We start from the raw sequence: 27,684 nt of genomic DNA, 5'->3' as shown, positions 1-27,684 counted from the left end.
GGATGGCCGCACTGTGCTAGTATTCTGCCAACTGGCCCTCATGCAGGTCACTCATCCTTACAAAAATGTGTGTAGTGGTGTTGTTGTTAGGGACACAACAATATACATAAACCTGCCTATGGGAAAGTGTTGTGTTGTATCTAAAAATATTTTTTTTTTATGAACAACATCCCAAATACCCAGTCTTATCACAAAACCAAACATAATAAGCAGGGCAAATACCCAAGTAGTGATCACCACATTTTGAGCCTTCATAGGGACCTATGTGTGAATGGATACATGCAGATCAGCCAGATGTTCCCATGTGTGCTCTGCTTTACTCTGCTCTTGATGTATTTTATTTTGGAAGATTAAAATATCCATGCATATGATTCATATGTTATTTCAGGGCTGATGAAATGGGGCTGTAATCCTGAAAACCTGAAATGCTGTATCTTCGTCCAGTTCAGGAACAATACGAATGTGACACTCTGCTACATAGAAATGATATATGCTGAGCTGCCTGTGGCCAGATCTGTTTTATATGTGACCGTAAAATAATTGTAAATCATAAATGTGAAATCAAGGTGACTAGTGACGCTAGTAAAACAGTGTGCTCCTGGCAAGCCATAATGGATTATTCTTACTTGCGTGGGATATTTCATTCTAAATTTTAACATTAAAAGAAGCCTTCAGTATGGTGCCATCATATAACTGTAATGGAATGTGAATAGGGAGAGGAGATTGCATGTAAGTGTGGTAGTGCCACAGTCCCACGGCCCAGGTTTGACATCACAATAGAGTGTGCAGTGGATATGATTAATCCGGAAGGAATTTTATTATAGACCTTTCTATTTTGTTTAAAAAGGTTGTTGTTCCTTGTGCAGAACAACTTGCAGTGATATAAAAAAAAAAAAAGAAGGTATTCAGAGCATGTTGATATTATTATTATTAACATGTATTTATAAAGCGCCAACATATTCCACAACGTTGTGATATCTGCTACATAATTTCAAGCAACTTTGCTATATACATCAATAAATAAAAAAATATGCAGCCTTTTCATGATTTTTAATGTAGTAATATGGTTTGGGGCAGTTACCTAAGCCCCGCCCCTCTGGTTGACAGTAGTCGACTGCCTTCAGCCTGCATTCTCCAAATCGCACAATTCCCTGCATCACAGTGCAATGCATTGTGGGTTATGTAGTTCCTGCATTCCTGTAAGCTGTGGAGAAGTTGTTACAATTTTGTAACATCAATGTTTTAGTCCCTCCTCCCCTGCCAGGATTTTAAATGATGCTTTTGAAGACATTATGGAGATCCAGATTATGGAAAACCCCAGCTTCTAAACATTCTGGGTAACAAGTCCCATACCTGTATTTGTCAGGCAGGTCTAAAAAATCTGAATAGCCCACTGGGTGGCCAAATGGCCAAAAAACTACCTCTCTGACAAGCTGTTCATACATGTAAAGTGGTCAGGGCTGTATGTCTTCTTGAAGTCGCAGGAAAAGCTCATTGGAGCACACAACTAAACAGGGGCTCTTGTGGAAGAAAACAGAGAATGATGGACATGGCTAGCCAAACAAATGCCAAGACCAAACAGGCAAGCAATTGTGGCATCATCTGTAATTAGCTTTGTTTTGCATGGAGAACACATCTTGATCCAATTATGGGAAAGATTCACTTTATGAAGCTGCCAAATTGTGCTGTAAAGGGCCATTCGTTTGGTGTGTTCAGAAACCAGCAAAAAAAGAAAGCAACCATAGAAAATTTAGCAGAAACCCTTTATTTTCCAATAATGACATTGTTTCAGGTCTGAGTTTTGGGGTGGGGAATCTGTTTGTAGATCTTTCCATTTGGACTCAAGCAGGAACTAATCTTTTTTTTTTTTTTTTTTTTTTTTGGGCTTATAAAGGGCAACTGGAAATTTCCCAAGATTCCCATTTAACTGCCACTGAAATGATTGTAGCAGATTATCCTGCTTAGTCAGACAGATATGACCTTTTTGTAATTAATGAAAGCTGCCCGCACACAGACTAATATTTCCTTTATTCCCCCCCCCCCCCACTTGCACTTCTGTCATTTCCCAGAGGAACACCAAGGTTGGCTTTGTGCAGGGTGACATTTTCTCTAACTGTGGCACCAATGTAAGCAGCCATTGGCATGGTGTAGGGGGGGGGGGGGGGGTCAATGATTAAGGTGCAAGTCTGCTAATTACCCCCTTTCTGTCCTTGCCCTGTGCATTCTGAGCGCAGGCTGTACATACCACCCACCTGTATTTCTCCATTGTCTGGTACATTTTTCTTTTTTATTGTTTTGGCTAACCTTCTCATGGCCTGTTTATCTATAGGAACCGCCTTTTCAGGTCTAAATGGGCCTTGCGCAATGCGCACAATATTAGGCTTTGCATATGGAACCAGAATCACAACTTCTATAATAAGGCAAGCACAGCCTTACCCTGCAGCCTCTGCGGCTTTACCGGAGAAAGGATAGGGAGTTATTTTAGTTCATTATAACAGAATATATAGTCTGTTAGGGCAAAATATAATTATTAATAATAAGGATGTGGGAAATGGTCAAATATTACTAAAAGTCCTACAACCAAAAATTGCTACAAAGTCATTTGTCATGTGACTTTATTAATGGGGATGTAAACCCGAATATACTCACACCTTGCTTTAGATCCCTGGATATTCGCTTTTCTCAAAATTAGTTTTTTTTTGTTTTGTTTGTTTTTGTTCTAAACAGGTACACTACATTCTTTTTCCTTTCTATATTTTACAGCTTCATGGAATTTGCCACTTATGCCCCTAGGAAAAGGTAAAATCAAGGTTCGCCTGGATACAATTTTTCCCAATGAAATAATTTTTAAAGTTATAAAAGCAGAATTTTCTCACTGCTTTTTTGACTCTCAGCCTTGCACACTTCACATCTACATTGTTTCAAAAACTTTTATAAGCAATTATATTTACACACATTTATTCTACACACACACATACATTGTATATAAGCATCTGCAAACATTTTGTTGGGACTGCACCCAGGCACACTTATCAACTTTACATGTGAGTGCTGGCTTCTGCTGCATATTATATTATATTATATTATATATATTATATATATATTAGTACAGCACTTATTCATGTAGCACTTTAGAGATTCTACATATCTTTCACATTAGTCCCTGCCAAGGTGGAACGTATAGCCTAAGGTCGCATTCACATATTTTTATCAGAAAACACAGATCAACATACCTTTTCGCTTGGATTAAAGGGGTTGTCACCTTCAAATTTACTTTTTTTTTTTTTAATTACTTAGCTTCTTGTCCCACTCTTTGGAATTTTAGCTGCTCTGGTTTGGTTGTTAGGGGTAAATTACCCTAGCAACCAAACAGTGGTTTAAATGAGAAACTGAAATATGAATAGGAGAGGGTCTGAATAGAAAGATAAGTAACAATAGCTTTTTGGAAGCCAGGGTAAGTGACCCCCATTTGGAAGCTGGAATGAGGCAGAGAAAGAAGGCGAATAATTCAAAAACTATGCAAAATTAGTAAAAAAAAAAAAAAAATAAAGACCAATTTAAAAATTGCCGGGAGTTGGTCATTCTATAACATAAAGTTACCCTCAAGGTGTACTTCCTTTTATAGGCAGAGTTTTTATTTTTCTGGTTTCTATCCCCTTTAAGGGCCCAGTTTCAGTTCAGCTGGTCAAGATATGTCTTGTAATTTGGCGAAATCATGAACCAAATTGGTTCGTAATAACCGTGATCCTTACTATAAATGAGATCTGTAATTTGGCTTAATCATGGTTCATAATAACTGAGATCCTTACTATAAACAAGATCTGTAATTTGGCCAAATCATGAACCAAACTCTGGTTCGTAATAACTGAGATCCTTCCTATATACAAGATCCTTACTATAACCTTCATGTTATCCATGCTGCCGCCCCCGGCCGGGCAGGTTGCAGGCTTCGCAGTGTGCCTGAATCAGTCGGGAGAGTAGAAACATCCTGCAGGGATCTGATTACTGCTCATGTGTTGGTGTCACAGTTACACACACATACTCTGCTTTCAATGATAATTTCAAGGTCGTTGATGAAGGCGTCCCAAGGACAGGCCCCGGTGTCCTTATGTTTACTGCAGAACATGGCCCATTAATCACATCCGAGCTGCACTCTCGTTAACATCATATTCATCCACAGACCTCCTATAAACTGACAATTATTTGATGTATGTTGTTGTTTTTTTTTTTTTCCCCTCTTCCCAGGACAAAGTAACCTTTTTATCCCTTCTAGGTTTTATTGGATTAAGAAAGTGTGAGTTAACAAACAGTGCAGTCTCCGAGGCAGCACGGGATTAGTGGAACCAATTGCACATATTCTGCAAATATTTTACTGTTTGAATATAATCTTCTAGGGCAGGGGAGTGCAATTCCTCTGTCCAGGTGTCATGGCAACTGCATGTAATCAGACCTGAAGGAAAACCAGCAGTGCATTAAATCAAGTGAAACTAGCGTGTACTTTAAAGGGGACATTAACCCACAAAAACTAAAATTCAGTTAAAGTCCTTTCCAGGAATTGATTGCTCTGCCATTGTGCCAATTACTCATCTGCCCAGGTATTGGGTGGTAGTTAAGGCTGGAGGCATTGCTTTCATTATTGTTTACAAATAGCTCTAAAAACTACTGAAATGTTTTCATTTGTGTAAATAGTAACATGGCTTAGAATTGCATCATGCCAAAACCAGTTTTTGGGTGGAGATCCCCTTTAATCAGAGAGCAGGGAAAAAGTCTCAAGAACACAGAGATGATATAATCCTATGAAATAGCTGGTACGGGGGACTGATCTCACCCTATTACCGTGCCCAGTTGGATCTAACACAAACCATTGCAATAATATATACTTAGTGAGCACACAGAGCAGCACCGACTGCCTGGGCAAACAGTAGCCACACGTACAGAGGGCTTGGAAGAGGGGATATAGACATGGGCGAGAATATTAATATTACTGCAGAACTGCCTGCAATATATTTCACTCTACTTTGATACAGACCTCAAAATATTTGTTTAATATCCATAAATTTGCTACAATTGCTTACTTTTATACATAAAATTACTTGGGTGATTAGTGACTAATGAGTCTCTTGTTCCAGGCTGGCTTCAAAAAAACAAAAAGCCAACTGGCCCGGGTAGGAATTTAGTGGTTATAGTCCCACGGCTTTTTTCTGCACGCTGAGAATCGGCCCTGTGTGGCACTAGCCTAAAGGTGGCTTTACATGGGCAGATTTTAGCTGCCGGTTCGGCTCCTTCAGTCCCAGTCGGCGGCTTATCTGCCTGTAAATCGGGCACTCCAACGTGCCTATCTGACCTGATATCTGGCCAAAATCTTATTAGAGCGATGACCGCAATCACCTGTTGATGCAGTTCTCTATCCCTGGCAGCCTCTATCCCCATCGTTGTGATCCCATCGTTTAGCCCTAGGGCCAATCCAATCTCGGCCCGGGTCAGGTCGATGTTGCCCAGTCTGATATCGCCGACCTCGATGCTGACCATGCCAGATGAGTGGATCTTTCCACGTATGGCCAAGTTAACAGTTTTGAACTCCCTGTGATTGTTTTCCTTTTTTCTTTTTGTGGCTAGACTACCCAAACTTCTAGGGGAACTAAACTCTGCACTTCCTTGGATTTTCTGAAGTTTATTACCCTGCACATAGTGCTTTGTAACATTCATTTGCCAGCTAATGGGAACCATGAGTATGACCATAAAGCCCACTCTGGCCCTGGAGCAGCAGCTGGTAGTCCCTTTAAGTAGCAGTAGCCCTATATACTGTTATTTGGTCGTGGGGTTTTGATTAAGAATTGATTACAAATAGGAAGGGTTGTGTAATTGCACTGTTATTTTTTGCAGTCCTATGGAATGGGTGCCACCCATAATTCTGGTTGCTTTTGAAGGCTTGGCACATATTTAGCAGACTAGTCGGCAGGTGGAACAATGCGAATTGGCTTCTGTTGTTATTGATCTCTTGGTTGCTGCGATGCAGGGCAGATATGGGTAATTATATAACTAGGCAGGGTATATAATATACAGGCATGCTTAAATGTATTGGCCTGCCAGTGAATGACTGTTAATGGAGTGTGTATATTGTGTATGTGTCAGTCACACCTTGTACCAACTTGAAAATCCAACCAGTACTGAATTGCAGAATCTCCCCCCCCCCCAGCTTCTTGCATTGGTGTATATATCACTGTAAGCCTTTCTGCCACTTTGTCCAGACTAGGGCATTCAGGTATTGCCCCTCTGCAGTGCAAACTTGCTCTGCTGCTGCAGGGGCCAAGGGGGGTCACACGTGTTCACTCCTCTTGTGAATTCATATAAGTACAATATTCTTACATTAACCAAAGGGATGGTAGGATTTGATCTTTTGTTAAATATGGTGTATTTTCCTGTTACAGGTTGGACTGGGTAGCAAGAAGGTAAAAATGAGACTTATGGTTCTGGGGCAGGTGTGCCATCGAAGGGAACAATTGTTCACTGCTGGGGACAGGGCATACCCTGACTTATACCTATATCTTGTGACATCTTTGCGGAAGGTAAAATAATAAAGTAGCCAAGCATAAGGTGGGATTTGTAGTTCTACTGCAGCCTATACAGCTTGCATTCACTCTTTAATCTAAAGGGGTGGCCTCTGGCCTGTTTGTTTTTAGATGAGCAGAACTTTCATTTGAAGCAGTGTTGGGGGTTCTTCACAGTGAGGTTGAGGGAAAGATTCTGTTAATGCCTATAAGAGGGGCTTGGATGAGTTCTTGGACAAGCATAGTATCCAAGGCTATTGTGATACTAAAATCTACAATTAGTATTGATGTTGGTATATAGGGTTTATGTATGTGATTGTATGGGTCTGTATGTGAGTGGATAGATAGGTCAGTGTGGGTCTGCGTGTGAGGGGATAGATAGGTCAGTATGGGTCTGTATGTGAGGGGATAGATAGGTCAGTGTGGGTCTGTATGTGAGGGGATAGATAGGTCAGTGTGGGTCTGTATGTGAGTGGATAGATAGGTCAGTGTGGGTCTGTATGTGAGGGGATAGATGGGTCAGTGTGGGTCTGTATGTGAGGGGATAGATGGGTCAGTGTGGGTCTGTATGTGAGGGGATAGATGGGTCAGTGTGGGTCTGTATGTGAGGGGATAGATGGGTCAGTGTGGGTCTGTATGTGAGGGGATAGATGGGTCAGTGTGGGTCTGTATGTGAGGGGATAGATGGGTCTGTATGTGAGTGGATAGATAGGTCAGTATGGGTCTGTATGTGAGGGGATAGATAGGTCAGTGTGGGTCTGTATGTGAGGGGATAGATAGGTCAGTGTGGGTCTGTATGTGAGTGGATAGATAGGTCAGTGTGGGTTTGAGGGTGCTGGGTTTACTTGGAAGGGTTGAACTTGATGGACTTTGGCCTTCTTTCAACCCTATGTAACTATGTGTGTAACTTTCATTCTTTGAATGAAAAGATCCAGTAACAGAGATGCATTGAGGCTCTGGGCTTCCTGGCCCCTCATATTGGCCAAATGCCCTATCTGCTCTGTGTGGTGAAGCCTTCCTGCCTCCATGCTCTCACTCTCCTGTGAGCCCATTGTTTTGTACTATGGTTGAGTGGCCTGTTGCTGAAGAGCATCTGTAGCATTAGCCACAAAGTTCTAAATGTGCAAGGTAGGGACTGAACATTGTATACAACTGTGTAATGGCCAGTGCAACTCAACATATAGACCAACAGTAATGCCGCCTTATGGAACCCAGTTTTGTGTTCTGGTGCCTCTTATGATGCCGTCTGTCTGTTATGTTGTGTGCAAACATAGGCAATAAATGTGTGGAAGCTCTCGAATATATGGGGACCTGCACGATTGTATTTTTGCATTCAGCTGGAGCCTTTCAGTTGGCAGTCAGCGGTATAAGTGTGGCCCCTGTGCTGGACAATAGATGGTCAGGAAGATACTTCAAGTTATGGACAATATTGGCTCAAGTGTTGTCCTCAAAGCTGCTTCCTTTGTTACTGGGCTTGGCACATATTTGCTGATTCTTGTCTAATATAATTGGTCAGACCATGTGATAAGTCGTGTCCAATTTGTCCCCATATATTGGGAGTGGTTTGTTAATATGGGAATGGGTGGACATTGCAAGCCTGGGCCAGCTATTGACTGGGACTTACTTTTGTAAGATCTAGCAGGGTCAGCGAGTGGCACGAGTCCTCCGAGCTATTTCTTATTTAAATTCCATTATTTGCAGATTCCTAGCATATTTTGTGCAGTGTGGCGTTGGCAATTCACACTCTTCAGATTTTCTGCATTCCTGGCATGAACTCCCAGCGCCCCGCTTGTGACCGACGAGCATAGCTCTGGGGTTTGGAAGCTCATGTAGAATTTTGACTTTTAAACCATAATGTTATTTGGTTGGACCTCCAATGTCATGTTAAATGTAAGTCCCATGGGCAGTGTAATATACCAAAGTCTGGTGCATATTGTTCTGCAACTAATCATAGAATATAGATTGAATTGGCTGATATTTTGGGCCACACATTCCAATTGTCTGACGGAGCTATTAAGAATTATCACACTGTACAAGGGAGAAGAGTAGGCAGAAAGGGTGAAAATAAAATTAATTAATGAGCCTTTTATAATGTAAAGTGTAAGCAATCTTGGTGTATATAAAACATTCCCTCTCTGTGTGTTGCCTATATGTGTACAGTTACATTGCCTGAGGTGCTGATAATATAGTGTTTATGGAGAATTTCCCTCTGTTTATTGCACTGAAATGTAATGCTGGGAGAGCCACGACGCAGCGAGTGATACAAGCAGTTAGGCGAGGTGCTGTTGAATGACTTCTGTTTTAAGTAAAAGCACTTTGCCCAGATGGCCACCCCTGAAACCCCAGTCAATGCAGCCTGAAATGGAAATATCAACTGATCATATAAATATATTTTAGGTGAGCAGCCTGGATGAATTGCCAGTGATTCTCAGATCAATATCGTTTCAGGGGTCAAGGAGGCAAAAAGCTTGCAGAGTGCGTCGGACATTGAAGGCAGTCCTGATAGGTACAGGCTATCATAAGATTCAGTGTGTTGGCCCCTGGCCCCTATTGGTCTTTAGGACCAATAACTGATTTGTTAAGCCAGGTGCTTGGATCTTACCATTCATGGCTTCATACTGCAAACATCCATTTAGGCTCCTACCAGATGTGGTGGATTAGTCCGAGAATCTGCCTCTTCTCCATAAAGCTTATTTATATGCCTGCACTCAGAGTCATGGTGTCGGGTCCTCTCTGTGCCTGCACCCGGGCTGATGCAATGGTTCCGGGTGTGGGCACATCAATAAGCTTAGGGGTGGATTCTCGCTTTGCGTTTATCCGCAGTCTGCTAATCCGCTTTATGCAGCAGGAACCTTAGATATTTTACAGCGCTTTTATGACTAATGCAGATCTTTCAAAGTGTTTTTTTTTTTTTTTTTTATTCACTTTAAGTTTCCCTTTAATAACCAGGTCAGCGTTGGTGCCTTTTCTAACATTTTGTTTTTTCTTTCCTTTCAAGCTTCCTGACAGATACAAGCCACCTTGTTTGGGAGAGTCACGATGACGGAGCATGGCATAAAATGGGCTTGTGAATATTGTACGTATGAAAACTGGCCTTCCGCTATCAAGTGTACCATGTGTCGAGCTCCGAGACCCAGCGGCGCCATTATTACAGAGGAGCCTTTCAAAAACAGCACCCCTGACGTCGGTTCCATGGAAAGGGAAAGCGGGAGCCCTTTAATATGTCCTGATTCGAGTGCAAGGCCACGTGTGAAATCTTCCTATTCTATGGAAACTAGCACCAAGTGGTCCTGCCACATGTGCACCTATCTGAACTGGCCTAGAGCCATCCGATGCACGCAGTGTTTGTCCCAGCGTAGGACACGTAGCCCTACGGAATCCCCCCAATCGTCCGGCTCTAGCTTGCGAGCCATCCCCAGTCCCATTGATCCTTGTGAGGAATACAATGATCGAAATAAACTGAACATTAAAGGTCAGCACTGGACTTGTTCTGCTTGCACTTACGAGAACTGTGCCAAAGCAAAGAAATGCGTTGTGTGCGACCACCCCACCCCCAACAATATGGATGCCATAGAGCTGGCCAATACCGACGAAGCTTCCTCCATTATTAACGAGCAAGACCGTGCTCGATGGAGGGGGGGTTGTAGTAGCAGTAACAGCCAAAGACGGTCTCCACCCACATCCAAGCGGGACTCCGACATGGACTTCCAAAGGATTGAACTGGCCGGGGCTGTGGGCAGCAAAGAGGAGTTTGAACTAGACCTCAAAAAGTTAAAGCAAATAAAGAACAGAATGAGAAAGACAGACTGGCTGTTTCTGAATGCGTGTGTGGGTAAGTGATCCTGCTTGCACTAACCTTTCACACACAACAGGATCCACTGGCCTTCAGGGTATGGAGCTTGGGTTTTCTTTTACCTGTTGCCTAGCAATTTAATGGAATCCACCAAGGGCTCAAGGTGTTTCTAGGCATTATCTATAGTGTCCTGGAGGTGCTGTGTAAGTGGTATAGGCACTTGGGCCAAATGCCATTGGCTCAAAGGGTTTCTATAGATCTATAGGGTATCTATAGAGATCTGTAGAGATATCCTCCAATGTCCCACTGGCTGCTGGCTGAAGGGTTTTATACCAAAGGAGGTTAGTGAGCGGGTTGTACAGCTGCTGATGTTTCAGGGTACCCTTTTTAGGTGACCTTATACCGTGACACAGACCATTTGTGACAGCAAACGCCTGTAGATACCTTCTTGACCGCATAAGCTCCACCCACCAATCATCCATCAATTAAGGGCCACCCATGCGGTACATGAATTGTGGGTTATGTAGTTCCTGCATGCTGTCTGTCAGCTGTGGGGAAGTTGTTACAATTTGTAACATCAGTGTTTTAGTCCCTCCTCCCCTGACAGGATCTCAAATGATGCAGAAAGAGAAGAACTGTTTTGCAGCTGGATTTCAGCATATAAAAATGGTATTTATTGATACTTTTTGAAGAAACAGTTTACAGTGATAGGTGTATTAGGGGTTTCTGTGTGGTGTGGGGCACTTTAACACATTTTGGTCCGAAAGCAGGAGACCCACTTTAATTTTTAATATTTCACATTGAAAGTATAAATGCCTTATGAATATATGATCTTCTCTGTCACTTTACCACTAATCACGTCTTTTCTGTAAAGAAAGCAATAAGAAAGTTAAGTAAACACGAAAGGTTACATTCCTCATTTAATCCCTTTGGTCTGAGGCTTCAAAGTCTCCAGATCCACAAACATTCTCTCTTTATGTCCTCCCATCTTAACTTTTTGGCGGGCGGGTGGGCAGGGGTGGATAGGTTGTGTGGATTTACCAATATGTATTAGTCCCTGGGGAACTTTAAGTGTGTAAATGACATTATTAGTGTCACATGGTCAGTGATCCCTAAGGGGCTTCTGGGAACTGCTGACAGATTGATAAATGAACTGTCATCTAGTTATCCTATTACAAGGTTGACAGTTGGAACATTAACCCTCATACATAATAAAAGGCACTAAGTTTGCCCAGGAGCAGTAACCCATAGCAACCAATAAGATGTCTGATTTTAAACAGGTGACCAGTAAATGCTGCCTGTTGATTGGTTGCTGTGGTTTACTGCTCCTGGGCAAACTTAGTGCCTTTTTATTACGTAACCGCCTAAGACTTATCTTCTCTTTTTGGTGCTAATACATGTTGTTTACCTGGTTCAGTCAGTTTGATATTGGGTAACTTTATTTCCTATGGGTGCGGTATTCAGTGATAGATCCATGTGTATGTGAAAAACATTAATGCAGTTGCTGGCAGAACCCATCATGACAATATGGGCACTAAGCTTATAGTTTCAGATTCCTTTTTCCTTATAAGCGTCCATTATGGCAGCTCCTAGGAATAAACACATATACTGGCAAACTGTACTATCCGCCCGCACGTTGCATTTAGTCATTAGAGAGAAATAGTAAACAAAAGCACTACAGAAAGGAATATTCGGCATCAGACTGGGGAACCTGGGGCCCACTGGGTACTAAACCTTTAGGCCCCTCCCAGCCATCCACACCTCAATCACCTCGTCAACACAACCATTTTATAAGAAAGTTTAACTTAACATTTCATCTAGAGACTTCCCAAAGCTCTTCATGTAGGTGGCCTTCATTAAGGTCCATGTTATTGTAAGTCTGTGGTGGCATAAAGGAGGCCAGCATCTTGCCCCACTGTAGCCCATACATTATTATTATTAACATTTATTTATAAAGCGCCAACATATTCCGCAGCGCTGTACAATAAGTGGGTTTCATACATTGGACATACAGAGTAACATATAAAGCAATCAATAACTGATACAAGAGGTGAAGAGAGCCCTGCCCAAAAGAGCTTACAATCTACAAGAATATACAATATACATGAATTTCTGTTCTAGAACTGCTACGTATTGATTCCTTACAGTATCTAAAAGATCTTCCCACAGGATAGTTGGCTGAATATCAGTCCAATATAGCCACATTTCACTGACCCAAAGGCGCCAAACCAACACACTGCCCAACAGGTATCCGAATTAAGACAGGCCCAATATCTATTGCCAGGTTTATAAATTCTGTTGGTAGAGGAACCCACATTGGTCTATTGATGGGACCTGCTGCCACAACTAACCCTGGGTGCCCTGCGCCAACTGACTCATGGGGCAAGCCAGTATAGAGTAGGGATACATCCAATCCGGGATTTGGCCAAGATTCTGCCTTTTTTCATCAGGATTCAGATTTGGTGGAATCCACGTTCCTGGCCAAACCGACTCTAATCTAGCGCTCTTTAACCCTTCCATAGCCTAATTTGCAAATTAGGGTTTCGGCCAAATTTTTACATAGGGTGCATCCCTAGTATAGACACAAGGTCTGTAATTGTACATCATTTGTATTTCCCCCGCCCCCCCATGCTCTGATTTTCTGTTCCAGTTAATGGGAGGCCCAGGCTGTAGAGGTTCTGCTAAGGTTTATTCCAGGAAGGCAAGGGGAGGGCAGCAGAACATGATTAAGCCTGGGTAATCCCTGCTGAATGCTTGGGAGATGGATACCGATGATTTTCAGGGGATGCGCAGTAAAGCAGTGCATGTGTTTGTAGTGCAGTCTCCAGGCTTTCTATTAATAGTGTCTGACTCACCGGCCTGTCTGTAACGTGCACCCAGCCCTGGGAGCCAGCAGGCTTGCCTCTCCTACCCGCCCTTTGTTTTCTTATTAGAATCTTTTAATAACCATGCTATAGGCCTCCAGCCTGCACCCTGCTCTGGCACTGCTGCACCGGAACAGTAGCACTCGTTTGTTAACCCTTTCCCCTCACCCCCCATTTACATAGAGGCCTGTAGATACCCCATATTTGCTCTTTCTTTATGTTGTTTAGTTTCCCTTCCGTAGCCCTTTTGTCACCTATTCTCAATGGTGTATAAATAGCACTGTGTCTCCACATCCTTGCCGACAGCTGCTGGAGAGTGCCCATATAATCCGCTCACAAAGCCTGCCGATAAATGAAAAGGATGCTGAATTCTGCCTGAAATCCTAGATTAGCGCTTGGCAAACTCCCTTCTGTACCCTGCGCCCTTAATAATGTCATTTATTCTTCCAAACCTTAACATTTCTGATTGTATTATGGGCTCTAGGAATGTAAGCAAAAAGACACACTAAGAACAGAAATGACTGCTCTGCTTTAATGGGCTGTTATACATTCAGTTTTATATTTGCCTTGTGGTTTCTCCTAATGTAAAGAATATATATAGAAAAAAAATTTTTGGCAGTGGCTGTCATTAAAAAGAATATCCTGAAGCTTCCTCCCTTAGACTTCCTGTTGTGTTACACTCTTAATTGTGATCTGTTACACTCTTAGCAAGGTTACATCTTCTTAGGGATCCTTAGTGACATAATTTCAGTGACTAGAGGGTTAAATGCAGTCTCCATAGCAGGACAACTTTTTTTTTCTTCTGACTCCCATACAAGACAATAAAATGCTAGAAGTCAATTCTGCCTTCATCCACTGAAGAAATCTCAAGGTACATGGTAACTTATCAGTGTATCCTGAAATATTAACAGAGACCACTAAAATGCCAGGCTAGTTATGGTTACTATGGTGTACAACACTGATTAAAAAAGGTAAGCCTTTGAAGTACAGTCTCTCAAGTTAGGCAGGCTCACTTGATATTTATTGAATTTATGGGGCCTACTCGGAGAAATACTAAAAAAATTGCTATTGCTGGCTCTCTGCACAATCCAAGGGAAGCCTATCCCATACACTCACATCAATATATAGACATCTGTATGAAGTAGAATTGGTGCGCAACCCTCCTAAATGTCCTGAAGTCCCATCCATTTGGGAGAATGATGCATTTCTCCAATAACTTTCCCTTCTTACAGTCCATTCCAATCTCTCTCCCTCTGCCACAATTGCTTTCAAATAAGCTATTGTTTCTCCTACTCAGTGTAACTTGGTGGGGGGCAGGGATGGGGCACTATTCTCAAAACTGCCACATGTCATGACACGACTACTGTGAGGGTGACTTCATTCCAACTTGCAGCGCAGCAGTAAAGGGTGACTGGAGTTTATTAGAGCACGATTTACATGGTTTAGGGCACCTGGGAAGCTAAGAATATGTCAAATTTCAAAATTTAAATTAAAAAAAAAAATCTGTTTGCTTGTTTTATAAACAGATTTCAATACAGGATTCTGCTGGAGAAGCTCTATTAACTGATGTGTTTTGTAAACCACATGTGTTTTTCCATGACTGTATTCCTTTAAAGGGAAAGTTGGGAAGTGTTAACCCATGCTTCTGTCTTGTGGTGCCGCAGGGGTAGTAGAGGGGGATCTGTCGGCTGTGGAGGCATACAAGACATCAGGAGGTGACATTGCGCGGCAGCTCTCAGCTGATGAAGTTCGTCTCTTGAACCGTCCGTCGGCCTTCGATGTGGGTTATACTCTGGTGCATCTGTCTATTCGCTTCCAGAGGCAGGACATGCTGGCAATACTCCTTACTGAGGTGAGCGCTCCCTACACCGCCCTGCTTTCTGCACTTGTGCCTTTTTGTTCTGTCCACCCCTGTCCTTTAGCACCAATGCTAAGGGCATGGCTGTACTTAACCAATACAATTCTGCCCCTCTTAAAGGGGTTGATCACAATTAAATTAACTTTTAGTATAGAGTGATATTCTGAGACAATTTGCAGTTTGTCCTCATATTGTTTATTTTTTGTATTTTTTTTTGTCCTAGTTATTTGGCTTTTTTCTTGGCAGCTCCCCATTTTGTTTTTTCAGTGGCAACCTGGTTGCGAGGGTCTTATTTACCCTAGCAACCGGGTAGCAATATGAAAAGGAAGATAAGTAATAAAAGGGAACAATAACAATAAAATAGTAGCCTCATTGAGCAGTAGTTTTTGTCTGCCGGAGTCAGTGACCCCGCCCCACTGTCTCAAAGCTGGAAAGAGGCAGAAAAGAAAGGCACGTAATTAAAAACGATATAAAAAAAATAATAAAGACCAACTACAAATTGTACTACTGTCATACTATGTAGTTAACTTAAAACTGAACTACCTCTTTAAGTGGTACCAGAATTGTATTTGTTATTAATAGTGATGGGCGAAATAATTTGGAATAATTCGGCAGACATGGATTTGCAGCAAATTTTGCAGTGAACCAAATTGAAAGAGATTCCCTCATCACTACTTATTAAGGAATAGGCCATACCTGGGCTCATGCGGTTACTGACCAGTCAGCCCACTTCTAAACAGATGGATATTGTTTCAGGGCCACACCTGGCCACCTTTACATTGTGCTGTACATTTGGGTGACTGTCTGACCACATCGGCACTTGGATGGCCAGCAGTGGGCTACTAGTTAAGGGAGTAAGCATTTGTTTGTTAATTCTTTAGGTTTCTCAGCATGCAGCCAAGTGCATCCCAGCCATGGTGTGTCCAGAGCTGACTGAGCAAATCAGGAGGGAAATCGCTGCTTCCGTCCACCAACGAAAGGGGGACTTTGCCTGTTACTTCTTGACAGACCTGGTAACATTCACATTGCCTGCAGGTATGTAGCTGCCATCTTGGCTGGCACCAATCTCTAGATAACTGTCAGTAGGTTTTGTTTTTCCAGTGTTTGTGTGACATTTAAACCCAAGGAGGTGACTTGGGAATTGTCAGGATTACTCTCATGGGGTGGGGAGTACAAGTAGGAGTCCTGTTAGGGGGCCTGGACTGCTGCAGAGAGGCTGGGCTTTGTTGAAAAATTTGTATAATATGTGGAAACATATGGGGACCCTTGATTTCTGCTGGCAACCTTCAGAGATGGGCCTCCGAACCAGGGCACCAATGGCAAGCCTCCCTCGTTAGCCTCTTCCGCTCTGTGACTCTTACGGTACCTAACATGCTCTCTGCCTAACCACTCCCACCCCTCTGTTGGCACTGCTCTCCACTCCATTGTTTGGCCACCGCCAAAGCTCCCAGCTCAGTGTGCCTGATCCCCCGCTCCAGTGGTAGAGGAGGCAATGAGGTAAGTACCTAGGGTTCTAGCACCCCTTACCTTACTGCCTCTTCTGCCAACACCTAGTTCCTGCCCTGGTAACCTTGACTTTCCAGGCTTGATCATTACTGTTCCCACTTGTGTGGGCCCCTCCATACACTGTTTTTGTGGGGACTATCCATACACAGGCTTGTAACTGTAAGTAATGTGCTTGCCCTGCCACTGAGTAACCCATGGCTCCCTCTGTAGATATTGAAGATTTGCCTCCCACAGTTCAGGAGAAATTGTTTGATGAAGTTCTGGATCGGGATGTGCAGAAAGGTGATTGTCTGATGAATATAAAAAAAAAAAAAAATAAGGAACAAATCTGGTAGATTACATGTTAATCTGACTTTAAATGTGCCTTTGTTTTTCTTTACTTGGCCCACCCAGAGTTGGAGGAGGAATCCCCCATAATTAACTGGTCGCTAGAGTTGGGCACTCGCCTAGACAGCAGACTTTATGCACTTTGGAATCGTACTGCGGGCGACTGCCTGTTGGACTCAGTACTACAAGCTACATGGGGCATTTATGATAAAGACTCGGTGCTAAGGAAGGCTTTGCACGACAGCCTCCATGATTGCTCTCACTGGTAAGTATGACTGCCTGGGTGGCGGTCTGTCTGTAGGGCCACTGCTTAATCATGACTGGCAGTCTATATTTTTGGGCGCTGTAACAACATGACTGGCACGTAGGTCAGAGCAGCCAGGAGACCCCACAGAGACAAACATGCAGACTCCATGCAGAGAGTGCCGGTGGCCCCAGCTGATTGGCCTGTGCAGATACATATTATTATATTGGCTATTTCTCCATTGCAGGTTTTACAGTCGCTGGAAGGAATGGGAGTCGTGGTATTCCCAGAGCTTTGGGTTACACTTCTCTCTGAGAGAGGAACAGTGGCAGGAAGACTGGGCTTTCATTCTGTCTCTGGCCAGCCAGGTAGGAACAGCAAATGCTTTCATTTACACTTTAAAAAGGAGCTATAAAAACACATTGGGTTTATTAAATGGCAGCTATTGATGCTTTTTTAGTGTGACAGCCTTTTGTAGCAAATATGTAAGGATTTGTGCAACTGAGTGGGATGCTCTGTTTATATAGTTTATACAATTTTTTTTATTGTTCTGAGCATTCAGTTAGTTAAATGGTCAGTAAAATAAAAAAATGTTTTTAAATGCATTAAAACATACTGTCCTGTTACACAGAAGCTGTAATAAAATGTGTATAGATAATGTACTGTCATGGGGGCCGCCCTTCATGTTCCAGTTGGGCACCCCACAGTATTGTCCAGCAGTTTCTGTATAGCAGTTGCTATGCTACATGGATGTGGGCCACATTATGATAACATGGTGGTGTTCTACAAAGGGGGTCAGTATAGCTTAACAGTAGTCTGGGGTCCAATAATATGTCTAGGAGGCCCACATCCTGGGCTTAGTAAAATGTTCCAGTCTGTAATTGGTACATTTATTTGGGTCTCCTGAAAGCTGGCTTACTGGGGCGTCTGGGTGAGACCAGTGGCCCTAGGCAATAGGAATGCTGGTTTGATAGTATTTGTTTTCATGCTGTAGCCGGGAGCAAGCTTGGAACAGACGCACATCTTTGTCCTTGCCCACATTCTCAGAAGACCAATCATAGTATATGGAGTGAAATATTACAAAAGCTTCCGAGGGGAGACATTGGGATACACTCGCTTTCAAGGTATATAATTTAATTTTTTTTGTTAAGGTGTCAGTAAAAAGCCTTGTATTCCTGTTATCTGTACTGGTTACTGAAGGGATCTTGGCTTTCTTCTCTCCTAGGTGTGTACTTACCACTCTTGTGGGAACAGAGTTTTTGCTGGAAAAGCCCCATCGCCTTGGGCTATACCAGGGGTCACTTCTCTGCTTTGGTGGCCATGGAGAATGACGGCTTTGACAATCGGGGTGCTGGGGCAAACTTAAACACAGACGATGATGTTACGGTTACCTTCCTGCCCCTGGTAGACAGCGAGCGGAAGCTGCTGCACATTCATTTCCTATCGGCCCAAGAGGTAAGAACTTGTTTGTTTGCCTCTTTCACCCTCCCAAATTATAGCCCCCAAGATGTTGAACTTCAGCCTTCAGCACTGTGGTACTGGAAGTTGTATTTCAGCCTTACAGCATCATCACCCCCTAATATGTAATTGTCATTAGCAAAGGTGGATCTGCTTAAATGACTTAACCATCTTCTAATTCCCCGTTTTCCACTGCCGCCAGCTCTGGGTTTGTTCTGACCACAGAGGCTTTAACTCAAGTTGTTTTCTTAAGCCTCCAATATATTGTAAACAGCTGGTCTTACTATATTTATATTTTTAATTGGTATGAGATCTTTAAAACAGTCCTGACTATATGACTAAAAGGTGGTTGTGGAAAAAGTTTTGGAGAGCAACACAAGCATGAAAAAAGTTTCTAGAGGTGCCAATGAGAGCTATAATTGGCTATTTGATAGCCCCTATGTTGACTGGAAGTCTACAGATGGCTCTGTTCAGCAATTACACTGGGTTTTTATGTAACCAAAACTTGCCCCTAACCAGAAATTCAAAGATAAGCACCTGCTTTGAGTCCACTGGGAGCAACATCCAAAGGGTTGGTGAGCAACATGTTGTCTCAAAAGCTGATGCTATGGGGCTGGTTATTAATCAATTCAGATGCAGAATGCACTGGTTCCTGAACTGCCATCTAATCAGAATACATTACTAATGAGCCCTGTATTGTGCTATTTATACTGTGTGTATACAGTATATCGTGTGTCGGACCCAAAGCTCTGTTACAGCAGCACAGAGCATGTGCAGGAAATCGGCAGAGAAAAAGATGGGGGCTACTGGGGACATCTTTGTGGGCACAGATCGTCTTTATCTAGCTCCTATTCTGTTGGGTTGCATTAAGGGCTTCCCAATGGGGATCTGGATTCCATATTTTCATCCCATCAGTGAGTTGAATAAGGGATATTTTGGGCATGTTTGGTTGCTAAAGGCAGGATGATATAGGAAGAGGATGATTGCTAGAGAATCTGGTTGGAAGGGTAGTTAGCAAAGGTAGGTGGGGTGGGGGGGTGCAAAGTGGCCCGTGGGTCCTACTTTGGGCCCTTCCATATACATGGAGTATAGTGAGATTACACCTGAGGTATTGGAGCAAAGTGTTTTATGGAGAATTCAAGCTGGGGCCCAGTGATATCAAAGGGAATGGACAAACAGTCTTACAGCCAAACATATCTGTCTCTTTCTTTATCCATTTCCATAGCTTGGCAATGAGGACCAGCAGGAGAAGCTCCTACGTGAATGGATGGACTGTTGTGTTACAGAGGGCGGGGTTTTGGTAGCCATGCAAAAGAGCTCCCGGCGCCGCAACCACCCTCTGGTCACCCAGATGGTGGAAAAGTGGCTGGATGGTTATCGCCAGATCCGCCCCTGTACAGCACTGTCAGACGGAGAGGAAGACGAGGACGACGAGGATGAGTGAGAGAAGACTTGGAGTTCTTGGCATCCAGACACAATGTGCTCTGTCACAACCTGGACCTGGGTTCAAGGGACCCTTCCTGAACTGCCTGGGACCTGCTGCTGCTGGTGGTGGATGAGGCTTTGGCCCACCCTGTCCCAGAGGAAGAAGGACCTGTAGCTCCAAACAAAACATCCTTTTATCATTAAGACTGAACACTTGGTTTTCTTTTTTTTTTTTTTTTATTTTATTTTGTTTTCATCCTTCTCCCCTCTCCTACTATGGGTTGTAAATCTTGGTGTATAATGCATGTGTTCTGCAACAGGGATGAGAAACATATATGGCAACACCCTATGTTGAGGCCACTAAAGCTCTGGGCTGGTCACTTCCTGCTTTGTGCCTAGTTCCTGAAGTTTCATTTTATTGCAAAGCTCTGTGTAGTTTCCCCTTCCCTGAGCCTTTTGTGCAATCAAACCTTGGCACCCTCGGGGGGGCTGCGCCTATGGCACCCTTACAGGGCTGCTTCCTGGCTGTCAAGGAGTAATTGGCTTTCTAAAATTCTCACTTCCAGTTCACAATTTCATTTTATTTCCATTGATATCACATATTTCTATAAAGAGTTGAGAGAAACGATTGACAAGATACTAAGGCGCTTTTGCTGTACCCTCCGTGCCCAGTTTGGGCTTTATTTCCCATTTTTTCACTTTTGTTTACACCAGGGACCCACAGCCTGCTACAGGTGGTAGTTCAACAACACCATGTGCAGTGGGACAGGCTGCTGGTCTCTGCATGACAGACAACTTTATATATTTATTTGTTCAGAAACACTTGTTTCCCCCCTCAACCCCCCCCCCCCCCCCCCCCACTCCTCCTCCTCCGCAGGAATTAGGTTCTAAAGCGATTGTGTGCAGTTTTGCCGGCTTGAACTTGATTGCAAAAATGACACAAATACATAGTCTTGCTGTGAAACCACCTCCTGCTGCAGTGATCCTTGTGTCACTACGCCTGTATTGCTCCGGGGAGACCGTTACCATAACAACCAAACAGTAACACATCCAAACCCCGCCTCCAGTTCTAAGGATATCCTATAGAAATAACTGCACTTTAATAAATCCAAAATGGTGTAATAGATCCCACCCCCCCTTTTATTTCTGAGATGTGTTGGCTACATATTCTTCTAATGGTTTGGTTCCAAGGGATTTAGTCATGCCAGAGGGGGTAGTTTTTATCCTATAGGCACCCCAACAATGTGGTTATATTTCAGTGTTGAAGCCACTGGCTGCCCGACACATGCTCAGTGGAGCAGAGGCCCAACCCAGTCACATGACACCAGCCACAAGATTCACAATCAGTAGGGCAAGTGTTGACATAAGACTTGTGCTAATTGCCTGATGTTATGATTGCACCCATAAATAACTTGAAGGGAACTTGCTCTTCTGAGAACTGCTGCCATTTACAATTTTTTAATACAGGTTTATAATATAAACAGCTTTTATGCAGAATGTGTAACAGGAGTGCCCTCTGCTGTTTGGAAAGGGCTGGACAGGATGGTAAAAGCTTAAAGGAACAGTTCAGTGTAAACTAGACTGTGCAAAATAAAGAATATTTGTACTGTAGTTAGGCAAAAATGTAATCTCTAAAGGCTGGAGTGGGTAGATGTCTAACATAATGGCCAGAAAACTACTTCCTCCTTTACAGCTCTCTAACCTCTTAGTTAGTCAGTGACTCTATGGGGGGGCCCACATGGGACATAACCAGTTAATTTGTGAGCATGCAGGTCAGATTCAAAGGCAAACTGACAGTTATGTCACTGATTGGTTACTGACTGCTAACAGCTTAGAGAGCTGTTAAGGAGGAAGTAGTGCTCTGGCTGTTATGTTAGACATCTGCCCACTCCAACCCTTATAGATTAGATTTTTGCCTCACTAATTATATTGAAAACATTCTTTATTTTGCGCAGTCTATCTATTTTACCCAGTTTCATTTTTACAGTGAACTATTGTTTTAAAGGAACAGTAACACCAAAAAATAAAGAAATGAAGCTCTGTAGAATACAACGGTGTTTCTGTTACCTGTTAAGTAACCTGTGCCTTTTCTGCTTTTTTTTTTTCCCCCCTACCCCACCCTCCTTGAATAGCTTCTCCGTGGCTACACATCTTTGGCTATATAAACTGCAGTAGGGTTTCTGAAGCAGACACACCAGTTTTCCCAGTGCAGGGCAACAGTACATTCAATTTTAATTACTTTAACACACTTAAATTTTTTGGTGTTACTGTTCCTTTAGCTTAGTGATGTAGGATGCTTCTCCTGCCCCAGGTCATTGGGATGGGAGCAATAGAGCAGAGCAGAGGCGGAAGACACTTCCTGCCTCAGTAACTTAATTGCCATTCTGACTGGCCCATGTTGAACAGTGGAGGGCGCTCCTGGTACCTATTCCTCATGTTTGCAGTGCAAGTGATTGCAAAAGAAGACTATGGGCAATTCGGCTTTTTTAGACATTGGTTCTAAATAATATTTTATCCCAAATAATGAACTTATGGTAACTATGGAAATTGTCTTCCTGCAAGAAAGTGTCTGCCATATAAACACAATAATACCGTAAGGGGAAGGCTGCACTGCTCTCATGAATAAGGCTTTGTGGTTCTAATGAAGCCTCGCGAGTGCAACACACCATGAAAAAGTCTCCCTTGTAAAGTGTTTGATCATCTCATGGATCCGCAGGGAATAATGCACTCCCTATTGGAAAATATAGGGGTGTTATGGATCACCAGGGAGTCCATATTCATAAGGGGCACAGAGTCAGGGTGCATGGAACACCAAGGTGTATTTTAAAGGGGCACTGGGGCACAGTGACTAGAAATGCTGTATTTTATATACTGAACTTGCTGTGCCAACCCAGACTTTTGCAACCCTGGAACAGTAATTATCCAGGTATTCAGTGTTTTCCAAAGGACCTCCTTATCTGGTTAGAGTGCCAGTGGCACTGCACATGCTCAGTGTGCTCTGGGCTGCTGTTGAGAAGCTAAGCTTAGGGGTCGCTAGAAATTAGTTTATTAAATTCTGGTGCTAATTGTGCTGGTTTCAGAGCTGCTATGAAGTAATTATCTGTATTAATTACTAATCAGCCATATATAGTGATATTTATATTCTATATATACAGTATAGTGTGCCATTTATATTCTATATATACAGTATAGTGTGCGTTTATATTCTATATATACAGTATAGTGTGCGTTTATATTCTATATATACAGTATATTGTGCCGTTTATATTCTATATATACAGTATAGTGTGCCCTTTATATTCTATATATATATATATATATATATATATATATATATATATATATATATACACACACATATACATACAGTATAGTGTGCCATTTATATTCTATATGTACAGTATAGTGTGCCATTTATATTCTATATATACAGTATAGTGTGCCATTTATATTCTATATATACAGGGTAGTGTGCCATTTATATTCTATATATACAGTATAGTGTGAGTCGGCCCCTAAGCTCAGGTAAGTGACGGCAGCACAGAGCAGGGAATCAGCAGAAACAAGATGGGGGGGTGGGGGTTGGGCTACTGGGGCATCTTTGGTGGCACAGACCTTCCCTGCTGAAGGGATGTGGTTCCTTGGGCTGGTACAGAACCCAAAACCATAAGATTTTGCTTTTCTAGCCTAATTCTCTAAGGTTTAGGTCTCCTGACCCTGGCCAGAACTAGGGGTAGGCAACAGATCCACATTCCTGTGGTGAACTAGGGGATGGGGGTGCTAGGGCCCTAGGCACTTGCTTCTGCTGCCCTCTGTAAATGCCCATAACCCAACATGGAGATCAGGCAAGGAGTTCGGGCAGACGGTATTGCCTGGGGTGAATATCTTGGCCTAGCTCTGTTAAGGACCATTAATAAGTTTATATTTTACTATTCATGGCATTGTCAGGTATTCTAGTTGAATTAAGCAGGCAGAATGTGGCACTTATGCACTGTAATTCAGCAGTGGTGCTGTTCTTGGATTCTTTATTCTTACCTTCTAATCCCAAAAAAACAACCTTGACTTTATTTAATGCCGTTGCCCAATTTATGTTTTGCTTGTGACAATTCTGTTAATCTGCTGCTGTGCATGCCTATGTGTGCCTCAGCCATGCCTAGTGCCAGCTGTTCCATCTGCTTGTTTGAAGGTCTGGGGGACACACAGTCAAAATAGGCCTTGGCATTACAAGTACACAGAGGCCCAAACAGCCCCCTATGGCCCAATAAATAGTGACTGTCTATGGCATCTTACAGCAGCCCCTCTGGCATTTGCCAGAATACACGATTGCCACACAGGTGGATATTTGGGTGTGGGTGACTGATATAATGAATGAGGGGCACTGAATGCCAGTTTAGTCACTAATTCTGATCCTCTGCCCCCTCCTGGTCTTAGAGAATAAGGTGATGGGCACACAAGCAAAGTCTGTAGCCCCAGAAAGTCTCTTTAACTTTTCTAGGTCTGTATGGAAATGGATTTAAAGTGGTGGGAGTTACAAATCACCTGTAGCCAATCATAATCCCTGAAGCCCAAAGTTGTTTGAGTGATATTGCCCTTAGAAACATGGTCCCTTAACCTATGGCCACTCATCCAGCAGTTACATTGTTTCTCCCTGCATTCAGTGTATTGCCCAGATGTTGCCCCTATTAAACACATAATATGTTTTTATTCTGATTACAACTCTTGGGGGATGTACATAAATCAGAGGAGATTAAGAAGAAATGAAAAGACAAGAATCCAGTGTTAGAAAATAATTCTTTTGTACCTAGACAATAGATTTCCTGAGCCATTGGAGCAGAAGGACAAACAGACAAGATAAAAACACACTAAATATGCCTTCTGATTGGCGTTGGACGACCATTGAGTGCCAGTGTTCTGGTTCTGCTTTCCCATGTAATCCCAGTCCTCAAGTGGAATTGGCTGGATATCTCCATCCTGTAGGACAGATGCGGAGCGGACGCTGCTAAGATTGGGTGGACATTGCTTATCCAAAGCACCCTCTTGCCTTGCGTCGGTATCAGTGAGGTATAACAATGCACAGTAGGATAACATGGCTGCCGACTCTAGTACTAGAATAGACACCTCCGCTCCTTTCTCCTAAACTGATGGGTAGTCTGGTTTTAGATCTGTGTTCCTTGGCTGCAGTAAACTGTCGCTCACAGCCATGTTCTATTGCTCAGTATATTGGTCCCTGTCACATGAGAGCTGGTGGAAGAAGGAATCACTGAGGGGATGTTATATAAACTGGTAATGCCATTTGGACCCGTCCCTGGCGTTGATGTACTGCTGGCTGAGATAATGGCCACCACCAAGGCATCTGCAGATAGACAAAAGCAAACACATCAATACCTATACCAATAGCCTGCCTTTCCTGTCCCCATCTTTCTGTTAGGTACAAAGAATGGAGTGGAATAGTAATAAGGGCTGGGACATGGAATGCAAATCTTGGTGTCCCATTTATGGGCCCAAAAAACTGCCTCACAATTGATATTGAATCTAAATTCTTCAGAGCAATGAGGCCAGGTTAAAATACCCATTAGTGGTGGAAAACATTGGCCTGACTTTCCCCCATATAATCCAGTGTTTGATGATGACAAAATGATTGAATCAGCCTGATGCTGTCTACAACTTGGCTAAAATCTGCTCATCATCTGACTCCACAAGTTGTACTTCTGGCTCTCCTGCTTTTACTTTGCCAAGGGTACTCGGCACTCAGCACCCTAGAACTGCCCAAGGTAGGAGTTCCCTGAAGGTATCTAGAGTATCTTCCCCTAAAGTGACACAGGCGGGAAAGCACTGTGTAAAACTGGCTGAGGCTCATACCAAGTCATGACTTGAGAAGGCACATTTTGGCCCCAAAAAGGGAATCTTCTAACACCTCCACTTTTAGCCTATGACAGACGGGGAGATTAGTCGCCGCGCGACAAATCTCCCTTGTCGCGGGCGAATAATCTCCCCGAAATGCCACCCCACCAGCTTTCGCAATTTGCGGAAGTCGGTGAAGTTGCCTTGAGAGGAAACTTCCGCGACTTTGGCAAATCGCCGCACCCCGTATACCATCCCACCGGCAATTTGCATTCTAGCCGTGGGATGGCATTTCGGGGAGATTATTAGCCCACGACAAGGGCCATTTGTTGCGCGGCGACTAATCTCCCCGTCTGTCACAGCCCTTAAGGGCTTAAAATGATACTGGTGTATTCCAAGAATATGTGTCAGCATGGCTTTAACCAACCCTGCCATCATTTAACCCTTTTAAAATAACCCTCTCCCCACCCCAGCCACTCCACTTGTTCAGCAACACAACTTCTCCCAGCACTGTCCCAGGAATGAGATATGGGCCTTGGGCAGCACCACATTGACCCAACAGGCCAAGGCTCCATTTATATTTGTCTTTTTCTCTCCAATCTCACCCAGAGACTGTGGTAGAAGAGGCTGTTGGTTTTGCCTAAAACAATGCGATGGCTTAGTGACAAAGAGTTGGAAATCAAGTTAAAGCCTCAGTAAGCTTCTTGCTGTGTGAGCAGTTGATCAGCTCTTTATTTGCTTTCATTGTATGGAATGCCGATTGTGATGCTGTTAGATTATCATGGTTAGGCCAGAGGCAAGGGGTTGTGTATAGTCAGTAACTAAACCTTGTACTTGATGTAAATAGACCTTTGAGGTGATGGCCAGGAACCAACATCCAGATGCCTTCAGCAGTATGGCTTCCTCCATTAGAGCTCACTGTATTTTCCTCCTACATTTAATTGCTGCAGGCAAGTTGCCCAGCGTGACATTAGCCTTAGAATGCATTTATCTTAAAGACAAGCCAGAGATAATAATAATAATAAAATAATATATAGATAATGTGGGAGAGGTTGGCTCTGTGCTAATGCCTTAGAAAATCAATAAGGAGATTCCTGACCTGAGGAGATTATATATAATTGGTATCCCTGGCCTAGATAATGCTGTGTTGCAACAGTCCATTCTGCTTCTCCTATCAGATCAGATGGATGACTTTTAAAGGAGAACTACAGCCTAAAAATTAAGATAACTACATATGTTATATTTAATATATAATAATATAATACATTACTGTGTCAGTAGAAAGGTTTAGTAGCTCTGTAACAGTAACAATATAGGCCTTCAAAGTTGTCCATAGAGCTCACCATCTTGGATCTGGTTAGGCCCCCTTTTAAGCCTCATTTGCACTGCACATGCTCAGCAGAAAAGAAGATGGGGGGCTACTGGGGGCATCTTTGGGGGCACAGATCTTCCCTGCTAAAGGGATGTGTGTGCCTTGGGCTGGTACAGAAGCCTGAAACATAATGTGCAACATTTCTGCCCTACTTTGTTTAACTTTACTTCAAACACTAATTTTGAATATATAACATGTAATATTCAGATTCCCTGTATAACTTATTAGTAGAGTAAACACTTATAATATATTAAAAATTAGAGGAAACAAAGTTGCAACAGCTTTTAGAAGAGTGCTCTGAGCAACTGAACATTATTTGAGGTTTATATTTCATGTTTGTTTGTCTCTTGGGTTTCAGATTCTACAGGGACAATATACGAATCGATATTCTGTGCAGTTTGCAAATCAAACCCCATTAAGATTTGGCCCATACATTGAATATTTAGTT

At 42.9% G+C, this 27,684-nt stretch overlaps 2 protein-coding genes across 8 annotated transcripts in view; one reads left to right on the top strand and one right to left on the bottom strand.

Moving 5' to 3' along the window:
- Window positions 1-21,149, top strand: part of zranb1 (zinc finger RANBP2-type containing 1) — a 33,350-nt gene extending 12,201 nt beyond the window's left edge. The window contains exons 2-10 of one of the 3 annotated variants that reach the window (XM_031904799.1): window positions 9,547-10,380; window positions 14,870-15,057; window positions 15,945-16,098; window positions 16,780-16,851; window positions 16,963-17,161; window positions 17,388-17,508; window positions 18,135-18,264; window positions 18,366-18,595; window positions 19,824-21,149. In XM_031904799.1, coding sequence (XP_031760659.1) covers window positions 9,588-10,380; window positions 14,870-15,057; window positions 15,945-16,098; window positions 16,780-16,851; window positions 16,963-17,161; window positions 17,388-17,508; window positions 18,135-18,264; window positions 18,366-18,595; window positions 19,824-20,042 — 2,106 coding nt within the window. In that variant the 5' untranslated portion in view covers window positions 9,547-9,587 and the 3' untranslated portion in view covers window positions 20,043-21,149. 3 annotated transcript variants of the gene reach the window in all.
- A 3,646-nt stretch (window positions 21,150-24,795) lies between these two features.
- ctbp2 (C-terminal binding protein 2) overlaps window positions 24,796-27,684 on the bottom strand; it is a 61,840-nt gene continuing 58,951 nt past the window's right edge. For all 5 annotated transcript variants that reach the window (XM_031906157.1, XM_031906155.1, XM_031906156.1 and 2 more), the window contains one exon: window positions 24,796-25,376. Coding sequence is in view for 3 of the 5 variants with exons in the window: in XM_031906155.1 (XP_031762015.1) it covers window positions 25,295-25,376 (82 nt within the window). In the remaining 2 variants the exon portion in view is untranslated. The remainder of the gene's footprint in view (window positions 25,377-27,684) is intronic.

The sequence above is a fragment of the Xenopus tropicalis genome, chromosome 7 (assembly GCF_000004195.4).
Source record: "Xenopus tropicalis strain Nigerian chromosome 7, UCB_Xtro_10.0, whole genome shotgun sequence".
Taxonomy (NCBI): Eukaryota; Metazoa; Chordata; class Amphibia; order Anura; family Pipidae; genus Xenopus; species Xenopus tropicalis.
This window is presented reverse-complemented; position numbering and strand designations above follow the sequence as displayed.